The following is a 12,744-nucleotide window of genomic DNA, read 5'->3' on the forward strand; positions in this document are numbered from 1 at the left end:
CCCATTCTCTCTCTCTCTCCCTCTCCCTCTCTCTCTCTCTCTCTCTTTCTGTCCCCCTCTCTCTCTCTCTCTCTCTGTCTGTCTCTCCCTCCCTCACTCTCTGTTTCTCCCTCTCCCTCTCCCCCCCCTCTCTCTCTCACCCCCCCCCGTCCCTCTCTCTCTCGCCCTCCTCCCTCCCTCCCCTCTCTCTCCTCCCACTCTCTCTCTCTCTCTCTCTCTCTCCTCTCCTCCTCCTCTCATCTCTCTCTCTCTCCTCTCTCTCTCTCTCTGTCTCCATCACTGTCATTTACTAAAATCTCCCCCACCTCCAAACCTGCCCTTGTATCAAAAAATATAGTTAAGTAAAAACAATCATAGAATCAGAAAATTGGAAAGAATCCTCACTATAACATATCCCAAAAGAAGCATCTGGCCTCTGCTTGAAGACCTCCAAAGAAGCCGCCACCTCTCGAAATAAGTCATTCCACATTTGAACAGCTAACATTTCCCTCCATTTGCCTCTGCAACTTCCACCCCCGCTCCTCCTGGTTCTGTCCTTGGGAGACATACAGAACTTGGCCAATCTCTCCTCCACATGACGACCCTTTGAATATTTGAACACAGTCATCTCAGCCCCCATTGTCTTCTCTGAGCTAAACATGCCCATTTCTTCAGATGATCCTCATGTCATGAATTCAGAGTCTGTCCTTTTCTAGAAAGTCTCCAGCTTATCAATGAACTTCTTAAACCATGGTGCCCAAAACTGAACAAAGTATTCCAGATGACATATGACAAGGGCAAGATTGTTATCCAGATATGTGTGTGTGTGTGTATGCAGACATATACATATACACAATGCATAAGTACATGTATATATACTTGTATATGTGTCTATATTTATGTATATCTATATCTGTATCTATATATATCTATAGAGACACATATCTATAGATAAAGAGATATCTATCTCTTTGTATATTTCTATAGCTATATAGAGACATAGGTATTACATACATATATCTATGGAAATAGAGATATCTCTATATCTAGGTATAGATAGAGATATCTCTGTCTATATCTAGGTATAGATAAGATATCTCTGTCTATATCTAACTATCTCTCTGTCTATCTATCTATCATCTATCTATCCCTCTTAATGAAGTCTAAGATTGCATTAGTTTTTTGGACTGCCATATCACACGATGGCTTGTATTGGGATTGTGGTCCACTAAAATCCCCAGATTCTTTTCAGAACAACTGCTTTCTATACATGCCTTCTCAAACAGACATGTTCGCAATATCTGACAATATAAGCTTCATTCTGTACCTGTACTCTACCAGTTCTCTATGGAGAGGAGGGAGATCTGCTTTATCTCTGGTAGAAACATTCTTTTCTCTCTTTATTGGTGCTTTTTGTTTTATATTAATTATTTCTGGATATACCCAACTCCCATGAAACCCAGAATGAAGACTTCCCCATGTAACAAGGGCAAACAATTAAGCAAAACAATTGATAAGTCAATAGTACTTGAAAGCATATGCAACATTCTGTACCCATAGTCTCCCACCTCTCCTGGGAAACAGGAGAAGACATGTCCTCCTCTCCTGCCTGGGCCAGGATGGGTCGTTATACATTTACCCGGCTAAATTGGTCATTATGATTATTTAACCTTCTAAGAAGCATTACTCTCCAAGGAGATGGGGTTTATAACCCGACTAGGTTGTCTGACTTTGTCTCTTCTGGAGAACTTCCTTGTTTTGTTAAGGGTTCCTTTGTTAATTAATTCCTTTGTTAATTAATTAATTGGTCTTATTCCTATTTTTTTTCCTCCATCTCTTAGCAGGTTTGACATTTGACTGTTTTTTATTTTTTAATACTTCAGCACAAATGAAATTTAGAAAGCACAAGGCAATTTCCTAGCTCTTTGAGCTCAACTTTTCTCAAAGGATAAAATTCAGAACTAATGGGAATGAGGGTCTATACCAGAGGTTCTGGAGCTGGACTTCTTTAGTTGAGAAGATCTATTACCTATGTTCACTCTTCAATCTAACTAAAAGGGCTTCTTCCAGGAGCAGCCGAGTCTCCCCCTGCCTTCCTCCCCAGAGATTTCTAAAACAGAATAGGTCAGCTCTTGTTGGCTGTCGAGTCAGAACCTTCTCTCACCATGGCACTGACAACTCTGCTGATATACACGGAGCTCCCCCGCAGGGCGCAGGTCCATGACTGGATCAACTTGAAAATTCAAGCTCTTGTCTAAGACTTCAGGCAAATGTCTATGATATTTTCTTCAAACTGCAACGGGAGGGATTTAGAGATTAGTTTGGGAAGCCATGAGAAACATGCATCCGTGTCACATTTGTACATGTGTGACTATATGTCTATGTATTCCTCCCTTCCCTCAACATTCATTTGTTCTTAGTATACATTTTGTATTTGTATTAGTATATGTTTCCCTTCACTTGCCTTGCCTTTCTTGCCTTCCCTTCCCCTCCTTTCCCTTCCCTTGCATACAGGCTATTTCCCCACTAATAGAATGTAAAGTTCTAGATAGCAGAGGCTGTTCAGCTTGTTTCAGTATCCCAATGCCTAGCCCAGTATCTGGCATCAAGTACAGCTTAATAAAAGTTTGTTGTATGAATAGTCAGTTCACATGGGGATGATCTAATTGGTTGATTACTGGGGGGCAAGGTTTTTTTTGCCTTCTCCCAGACACTTCTTTGCTTTTCCCCCTGCCCTGATTTGGGATGTATCCAGTAAATACAAACCAATTTTAATATTTGCCCACTTGGTTGATTTAATAGTAGCCCTTGTTAGGGGAAAAAACACAATGCATACATAAGTGGACACATTTATAAAATTTCCTGAGGTTTTGGATGATGTTTGTCACCTTTGTTTCTGTTAGGATGGATAATGTCCTTGTGGGACAATCCAATGAAAACAATTATTAAGCCCTTTCTCTGTGCAAGACAATGGCATTGGGCGGCACTAAGATGAATCTGGCAGAACTTCTTTCATTCATGTAGTTTACAGACTAGTTGAGGAGATAGCACAGATATGTCGATAACTATTAAACACATTTGAATAAGTTCTTAGGAGAAAAGTATAAACAAAATATTATGGGAAAGGCATGGACAGAGATTATTTCTGGCTGGGGATCAGGATGGGGGGAAGATCAGGGCAGGCTTCAGGAAGAGGTAGCATCTGTAGTGGTACTGAAGGGTGGGAAAGATTTCACTAAGTAGAGAGATGGGAGGTAGAGAGTGGGGAGAGTATTCTAGGTAAGCATAGTCAAAGGCATGGAACTGAGCAAAGGGTGGGACAAGTCTTTGGAAGAGTCAATAGACCAGTTCGGTTTGGCCAGAGGGTAGCGTATACGAAAGGGAGTAGTGTGAGATAACGCTGGCATCAGATTGTGAAGAGCCTCAAATAACTTGTTTTTTATTTACAACTCATGTTCTTTCCAGCTCATTTGATTATGGAAAAAGTAATTTTGAGGTTTGGCTTCCACTTCTCATCTATTCATTCACTTCTCCTCCATCTCCTTGTCCTGAGGGGTCCAGGGTGTGGCAGTCAGAGGTACTTGGCAATAGCAGTCACGGGTTTTGGGGCTAAGAGAAGTATCTCTACCACAGCACCACATAATGGAGGCTTGTATGTTTGGCCTGTGATGAGATTTATGTGAGAGACGATTCATTTGGATCCCTACTCTATACCCATCAGTGTTAATCAGCTTGATATGATTCCATAGGGATAGTCATTATCAGTTCTGTACATTAGGCCCCAGAGCTGTGAACTGCAGATTGTAAGTTCACTTGCTTAATCATAGGAAGCTAACTCGGGGCCCTCCACCCTTGTTTTTCCTTGTTATGTTGACCAAGCCCAGTGTGGCAGAGGTGATTCAGTGACATGGAAAGCCCCCCAACTTATTTTTGTACCTCTGGATCACTCACTCTTGTCCAACATGAGCAGGTGACCATCTTACGCCCACTTAGTCGGTGGAGATGTCCCATGCTTCGCCCAACCTGAGACCCTGCCTGCTGACCTATCTTTGGCTGATACGTCATTTTGGCTCTTGAAGCAAGGTCTATCAACCAATGGGATTCTGTATTTTGCGTAGCCCCTCTACAGTGTTCAGCTGTCAAACCTGGTATCAAGTCATAAAAATAAGGTCCTGAAGGATGGAGATATCTCAAATCGTGAGGAAGATCTGACATCCATTTCATTAGAAGGGACCATGGGCCCTTCAATAATGTGCCATTGGCTCAGAGCTCTGCCTCAGTGGTTTTTCTTGCAGATTGGACAATTAAACCCCACATTTACTTGTCCATATTATCAGGACTGCATCCAGGGACACCTCTACATCAGTCAACAATTCCTTTTCTAACTAATTCCTTAGCTTAGCATTCAAGGCCCCTCATAATCTGACTCCAGTTCTTTTCTAGCACACTTCCTTCTGTATACTCTACACTCTAACCAAAGTGAACCATTCTTTCAGCTCAGCCTGCCCTCCTCCATGCATGAAGTGCATCTCTCACATCTCTTGTGGTTTGTTAGTCAGTCGTTTTTCAATTGTGTCTAATTCTTTGTGACCCCCTCACATTCCTACCTAGTGGCATCTTTTCCTTCCTGGTTACCTTACCACCACCACCACAACTCTACCCCAGCTAGAATTCATCCCTCTCAATAAATCTCTTAGACTTACCTTCACCTCTTAGAATCCCTAGTCTCCTATAAGACCAAGAACCACCTTCTACATGAGGTCTTCCTGATCCTCCCCATGCTTCCCACCCTCCACCCTGCCCCATCACTTTGTATTTTTTTTGTATATACCTGTGTATGTACATATTGTCTTCCCCAATAGAATTTAAATTCCTAGTGATCAGAGACTATGCATTAACTTCTCTCTTTGTATCCCTGGCACCTGACACATACATGGTAAACACTTTACAAATGTTTGTTGATTGATTTCTAGATCACACATTCTTTGAGAGTAGAGATTGAATTCTTTTCCAACATGAGAAGTATAATGGAAAGAGAACTGAAGAGAATTAAAAGACCTGGGTAAGCATCTTGCCTGTGACATTTTACTAGCTGTGTGACCATGGGCAATTTGGTTTCCTTATCTGTAGAATGACAATAACATTTGTACCACCTACTTTATAGGATTGTCATGAGAAAAGTGTTTTGTATACCTTTAAAAAGTACTCTTGAAGTGGACTATATGTACAAAAATATTTGTAGCAGCTCTTTTTGTGGTGGCAAGAATTGGGAATCAAGGGGATGCCCATCAGTTGGGGAATGGCTGAACAAGTTGTGGTATATGAATGTAATGGAATACTATTGTGCTATAAGAAATGGGGAGCAGACAGACTTCATAATAACCTGGAAAGACATATGTGATCTGATGCTGAGTGAGGGGAGCAGAACCAGGAGAACATTATACACGATTACACACACGTGGTATCTGTAAGGACTAACTTTGATAGACTTGGCTCTTCTCAGCAATACAGGGTTCAAAGACAGCTCCAAAAGACTCATGATAGAAAAAGCTATCCACATCCAGAGAAAGAATTATGGAGTCTGAATGCAGATTGAGGCAAAGTATTTGCTTTCTTCTTTTTTCTTTTTTCTTCTTTTTTGGTTTTGTTTCTTCTTTCTCATGATTCATTCTCTTGGTTATAATTCTTCTTTACAACTTGACTATTGTGTAAATAAGTTTAATGTGAAGGTTTATGTAGAACCTTTATCGGATTGCATGCCATCTTGGGGTGGGGAAGTGGGGAGGAGAGGAAGGAGATGAAAATTTAGTACTCAAAAACTTGTGGAACTGAGTGTTGCAAACTAAAAAATAAAAACATTTATAAAAAGCACTCTCTAAATTTGTTTTCTTATGGTTGTATTCCCAGTGCCTTGTTCATAGTAAGTGCCTGACAAATATTTTTAATTGAATTGAAAATTTCACTATCTCGTTCTGCCACTTGCCAGAATAGCTCATCTTTGACTATTGTTTTTGGTCAGAGTTTTAGAACTTGAAGGGCCCTCAGAGCCTGTCAAGCCATATGATTTTAGGAGATCCACAGCTGGAAAGGACATTCAAGGCCATTTAGACCAACACCATCATTTTACAAATATGGAAACTGAGGCTTAGCAAGTCAGAGAGTGACTTGCCGCAGGCCACAAGAAGTAAGAATTGGCAGAATTGGGAGATAAAATTGGGTCTTTTCACTCTATATCTGGTGTTCTTTCTACTGTGCCAAACTTTTCAAAGTCATTAGCAAAAAACACACACACCCTGGAAATCATTATTCTTGTCATATGATCATTATGAGTATTTTCCACTTAGGCGTTCTACAGACCTCTATATAACCTCAGGGGTTCACTGGAGACAGCTCAAACCTGCTTATGGGAACTGGATTTTCAGAGTAAGCATTTTATACTCTGGTAATTGGGCAAACACAACAAATTAGGGCTTGATTTATTATTTGGTTGATTGTTTGGACTTAAGAAAGTGATAGAGAAAATGTTAATAATGCACATTAAGCTTAAAAAGTATATTGTGCATATATTTTTCCCCTAGAGAATCAGTTGTTAAACATTTACCAACACAACCCTGAAAAACCCTGATTGAAAAATGTCATTCCTTTCTCTTTGGGGGTGATTAGAAAGACTCCTGGCTGCTCAGACATGGGTTTAACACAAAGGGTGAAAATATTTTTTTAGGGTGAAAATATTTTGATTAGAACAATCTAGTGTCAGGAATAGAGGCATTAATGAATTTCAGGGCGAAAAAATGGTACAAGAAGAAATGACCTTTGTATTCAGTTCCCAGTGGTAGAAGCTAGAGAGGTTGCTTTAGATTTCCTAGGGAGAGAAAAGGAAAGTGGAAAAGACTTGGGACACAGAAAAAAAGTGGTCCCTGACTCCCTTTTTACCACAGTGTTAAACATACAAGTTAAGACAGTGGGCCAGCAAACTGTGGGGCAGTTGCTTCTAGAAATTCTTCTAGTTCTAGAACTTCTTCTAGAAGTCTCTTGCTTCCCTGTGATTAGGTGAGAACTGTTTTGCTGGGGGGGCGGGGGAGGCTCTGGATCCTTTGGCCATTTCAGAGATTTGGTTTAGGGCCAAGGGAGGATCATGATACCCATTCTGGCTCATAGCTGAACCAGACAAGGCCTGAAGGTGATGAAGGAGGAAGACAGTTCTAGAATGCTCTTTGGAGAAGCCTTTGAGGAATCCAGGTCAGGATGAAACCAGACTGAATGAGGACCTTCTCCATATTCTCAGCTTAGCTTAGAACTGAATCCTCATGACTATTGGCCCTCCCAGGAATCAGCCTAGAGAACGTCTCTCTGTAGGACTAGTGGCTTGGTCCTGTTCTGATCCCTTGCAGGAATCCCCGACCAGATTTCAAGGTTTGTTTTTAGGGAAGCTTTTAAAGTATTGTTGTTTGGGAGAGGAGAGGTAAGGGACAAGATATTGATAGTAATAATCATAATAATAAATAGCTTTCATAGAATGCCTATTATATTCCAAGCACTGTGCTAACTGCTTTTCAAATATTATTTCATTTTATCCTCACAACAACCCCGGGAGGTGGGTGCTATCATTATTCCCACTTTATAGTCGAGGAAATCGAGGCAAATAGAGGTTTAAGTGCCTTGCTCAGGGTCACACAGCTAGTCAGTGTCTGAGGCTGGATTTTAATTCAGGTCTTCCTGACTCCAAACCCAGTGCTCTATTCACTTCAACACCTTAGCTGTTTTTCAATCATGCACCTTAGATGCGTGGGGAAAAATATTGGGGCAGTGGTCCCCACGATGACGTTGAGCTTCCTTACATGTGTTAATGAGGACAAGAGGTGCCCATAGAAAATAAGGCAACTGACATAAAACCTTCTAAGAAGACAAAACAAAAGATGTCACATCCAACATGACTATAGCAGAAAACATGTGATTCAGTAGCACTTGTAAGTCCAGATTCATGTGCACACAACTAAAACATCATAGCTTTAGAGCTGGAAATGGCTCCAGTCTATCTCTCTGGTCTCACTGTACATCGTCTCCCTCCCCAACTCAGTGATCCAGCCAAAATGGCCGTCTCTCTGCTCTTCAGTTTCCCATCTTTAGGTCTTTGTATCGGCTAGCAGCCCCATACCTGGAATGCACGCTACCTCCACCTCATAACATCCCACCTTTCCTTTGAGATGAAGTTTAAACACCATCTCATGCATGAAGTCTTTCATGATCCTTTCAATTGCTAAAGCCCTTCCTCACAAATAACCTTGTGTTTTACCGCTTTGTCTATGTTTGTATTCATTCACTTTATATTTGTGCCGCATACATTTTTATGTGTATTTGTTGTGTCCCCCATTAACATTAAAATTTCTCCGGAGGAAGGATCGTTTCATTCCTTCTACTAGAATCCCGAGCTCCTTGCACAGTGATCGACACAGTTTTTCTGTTGTTGTTGAGTTGTTTCATGACTCTATTTGGAGTTTTCTTGGCAAAGATACTGGAGTGGTTTGCTATTTCCTTCTCCAGCTCTTTTCGCAGATGAGGAAACTGAGGCAAACAGGGTTAAGTGACTTGCCTGGGGTCATGCAGCTAGTAAGTGTCTGAGGACAGATTTGAACTCATGAGGATGAGTCTTCCTAATTCCAAGCCTGGTGCTCTATCCATTGTGCCACCTAGTTGTTGAAGACCTGAGTTCAAATCTAGCTTCAGACACATAGTAGGCACTAATAAATAACCACTGATTGACTAACAGAAGAAAGTAACTGTATAGACTACCTAATCTACTCTCTCCTTTTGCAGTTGAGGAAGAGAGGTTCAGAGAGGTTAAGCAACTTATCTGCAGTTACCTGGGTAATAAGTGGCAGAATCGGGATTTGAACTCAGCTCTTCTGTCTCCAAATCTGACTCTCTTTCCACAGTACCAATACCTTGGGGGCATCTAGCAAAGCACTGAACTCAGAAAGTTCTCTTTTGGGTCAATGAATTCACTTCATGGAAGCTTCTCACAGGCTTCTGATACCCTTCCCTTCATAGAAATGTCCAGTATTCTTGGGCTGAGCTGGGCTGGGAGGCTACCCGTTCCCCTTCCACAAGACTTAAGCCTTGCTTTGGCTACCATTCATGTTCTACCTCCCCCTCACCCAAGTCAACCTGGAAGAAATGACTGAAGGTAGCGGGTGGAGCAGACAGAAGCGATTAAGTGGCTGCTGGCAATAGCAGTCATGGGGGCTTATGTGCTTGGCCTAGAATGGGACTTACCTGTCCGTAGTTCCATGGACACGGACGGATCCAGTTCTTGTTACCCTGGTAGATGAAGCCATGATCATTCATGATGTATTCCTGTCTCTGAGGCTCATTCTCTAAATAGACTTCATCAGCTTTAGAAAGTAGAGCAGGAGATACAACAGAGAGATGAGTAGTTACAATTCACATCGATACCAGGTTTTTACAAAGCACTTTTCTCCCATCAGCCCTGCACAGCGGGCAGTGTAAAGAGTATCCTCATTTTTTCAGATGAGAAAACAAGTTCTGAGATGTTGTGACTTTTTCAAGATCACACAGCTCACGAGGGGCAGAGATGAAACTCAAACCCAGGGCTTCTGATTCCCAGGCCAGTGTTACTTCTGCTGCACCATGCAGTCATTCACACGTCTGTATCTCACACTTCACACCATCCCTATCTGCCTCTTCAAGCCCTCCAGACTCACAGGTCCAATGATACCAGAATTCTTTCCATGGAGGTACGTGGAGAGCTGCCTTTCAACGAAGTGGCCTCTTACTGCTTGTGTCGCTGGAGACATAGGACTTTGGGGACCCCGGAGAGCTCCTGCCATTAACAGTTACAAGCTAAAGCAGAGATTGCTCCAACTCTAAGTTGGGGATCAAAGATTGAAGCACTCTTCTTTGGGCCAATGGTATTTCCCAGATACTACTTACAGACCTAGTCTCCCTCCTTTAGAATCAGTCAGTCAACAAACATTTTTCAAGCACTGGTAGCTGGATGGCTCAGTGTATAGAGAGTACTGGGCCTGGAGTCAAATGTGACCTCAGACATTCAGTAGCTGTGTGACCCTTGGCAAGTCACTTAACCTTTATTTGCTTTAATTCACTGGAGAATGGAATGGCAAAGTGTTCCAGTATCTTTGCCAAGAAAACCCCATATGGGGTCACAAAAAGTCAAGCATGACTGAACAATAATAACATGCGCTAAGCCCTGGGGATTCAAGAAGGGCAGAAACAAGGTCCCTGCCTTCAAAGAGCTCACATTCTAATTAGGGAACAGACAAAAAATACGAACAACTATGTACATACAGGATATAGACGGGGTAGGTAGGAAGTCATCTCAGGGAGAATGTTCAAGTGGGGAAGGGGAAGGAGAAGGGAGAGAAGAGAGAAACCAAGAAAGACTTCTGATAGAAGGTGGGATAACCCCATTGACTGTTTATGGAGAGAATAGTAAGGAATTGAGAGGTTGACTGAGATAGGGCGGAACACATAGGATCTGTTCCATGTCTAGACAGACTTCCTCTAAGTCAGGAAGTACAGTAGCAGTGGCTACTCTCAATGCCCCTTTGGCTGGCATGCTATTTTCCAACCAACAGATGTCAACAGGTGACGGTGACAGTTGTTGTCACTCTTGATTTCAACTGTTCTCTCTACCCACTCCTTTATACCCTTTGCCCTCTACCCTTAGGGGGTTACTCTGAGAACTGAAATGGGCCAGAACTCTGGGTGCAGCAATGGAGGGATTGCTACCAGTGAGACTTGCCATGAGAAGAGGTCACAGACTCTCTCACCTCCATACTGTTTACAATCCCCACCTCCAACTCCCAGTGCCTATCTGTGTGCTTACTGTGTGTTTGTTGGGTGGGCAGGTGATGACTACCATTGTAGTTGGTTTAGGGTAAAATATTATCTCATCTATGGAGTACCTGATGGGGATTTATTAACAAATGTTGTGTGTGTGGGAAAATGAAGATCCCAAGCAGTTCTGAAGACATTACCATCTAATAATTACCCTAAGGAAGAGAAAGAGAAAAGCAGAGACACATAGAGGGTGAGAGACAGAAACAGAAAGATGAAGCTACAGAGACACATATACCAACAAACAAAGACAGAGAGGGAATAACAGAGATAACAGACACATTGAACATTACAGAATAACAGACACACCGAAGGAGAGGGAAGAAGAGAAGAGAATAGATAAAATTATATGGCATTTTACATATATCACTTGTTTCTTACAACAACAAGATTAGGTAGATGAGATAAGGAGAGAAGAAGAACATGGATGAAACTGGAGACAGAGTTCTTATAACGTTTGAGATAATAAATCTGTAACTAAGAGTTAATGGTTTAGGTTTAAGGGATATTTTTAAATATGCTCTTATTTTAGAATTGACAAATTTCAGCCTAAGATCTCAATTATCATCTTCTGTCATAGTAACTTCAGAGGAGTGAACTTGAAGTATTTTTCCAGTTTGACAGCTATATCTGTATTTAATGTTATGGATATCTGTGCTGTTTGTAGATGAGGACACCTGGCTCTTTGCTCTCTGAGGAACATATTTAACAGTAATGTACCATGTGGTGCACCACCCTTGAATTATGTTATCCAGCAAAAAAAAAATGCTGGCTAACATACAAAATTGTGACATTAAAATGAGAATGAATATCCATCCATTCTGGCAATCACTTAGATATCTGCTGTTGTAATAAGTGCTGTAGGGGTTTCAAAAGCAGTCAAAGGTGTGGCCCTCACACTCAAGGAATTTATAATTTCTCAACTGCATCATACCTTCTTTCAAACATTGGATTTTAAGTACTTAAGCACCCCTGTTTTCTGTACTGCTGTTCTACTCCTCTTTCTTTTTTTCAGATTTGCCATTTTAGTTCAAGAGATCACTCAAACCCTCACCTTGGGCTCAGCTGAATAGCGCCATATTGTAAAATCCACCAAAACAACCAACATACTTTTCAATTTTTACTAATCAGGCATGGCAACAAACTGGAAAAATGCCTACAATGATGCTCGTGCTTTGGAAAGAACAGTTTATTCTATGATCTAATGTGTGTGGGGAGGTGATATACAGAGAGGAAGGAGTACTGACTCTGGAATCAGAACACCTTAGTTAAATCCTGCTTTTTATGCTTACTGTCTGCGTGATTGTGGGTAAGTCACCAAACTCTCCTGGGACTCAGTTTCCTCCTCTGTAAAATAAGATTGGATCAGATTGGATAGCTTCAAAGGGCCGTTCCAGCTCCAGTTCCATGATCCTAAGTCTCACCTTATGTTTGTTATGTGGGAGGAAAAACCTGTAGGAATTGACTCAGAAGACAGACAAGTCCTTATCAGTGGTGATCTCCAAGAGAAAGCTGGGTGATCTTTTGTTGATGACATAAAGAAGATTTGTGATTGTGGTGGGAGTTGGATTAGCTTGGCTCTCTGCTTTGATCTAGCTTTGCTTTTAGACAGTGCAAGGGCTGTGGTTTACACGGTACATTACCAATAAATCTATCCATTAAGAACAAGAACCAGATAGATGTTCTCATCTATAGATGGCACAGATAAATATCCATACCATTAAAAACAGATTAGGCTTGAAGTCCCTTCCCATGCCTGGATTCTACAGTTCTATGACTCAAAGCTGGGAGGGATACCTAATGGGGTGGAAGACTGAGTCAATATGCAAAAGGAGTGTGACAGGCTGGAACCCTGGGCCTTTTCTAAGAAGACTCGATTTAATAGGG

At 41.6% G+C, this 12,744-nt stretch overlaps 1 protein-coding gene across 1 annotated transcript in view; it reads right to left on the reverse strand.

Annotated features, from left to right (window-relative positions):
- Positions 1–12,744, reverse strand: part of TGM5 (transglutaminase 5) — a 69,104-nt gene that overhangs the window by 45,332 nt on the left and 11,028 nt on the right. Inside the window, exon 4 of the mRNA XM_036736692.1 lies at positions 9,253–9,371. Within this exon, the coding sequence (XP_036592587.1) occupies positions 9,253–9,371 (119 nt within the window). The remainder of the gene's footprint in view (positions 1–9,252; positions 9,372–12,744) is intronic.

This window comes from Trichosurus vulpecula, chromosome 8 (assembly GCF_011100635.1).
Source record: "Trichosurus vulpecula isolate mTriVul1 chromosome 8, mTriVul1.pri, whole genome shotgun sequence".
In the NCBI taxonomy this organism is placed as follows: Eukaryota; Metazoa; Chordata; class Mammalia; order Diprotodontia; family Phalangeridae; genus Trichosurus; species Trichosurus vulpecula.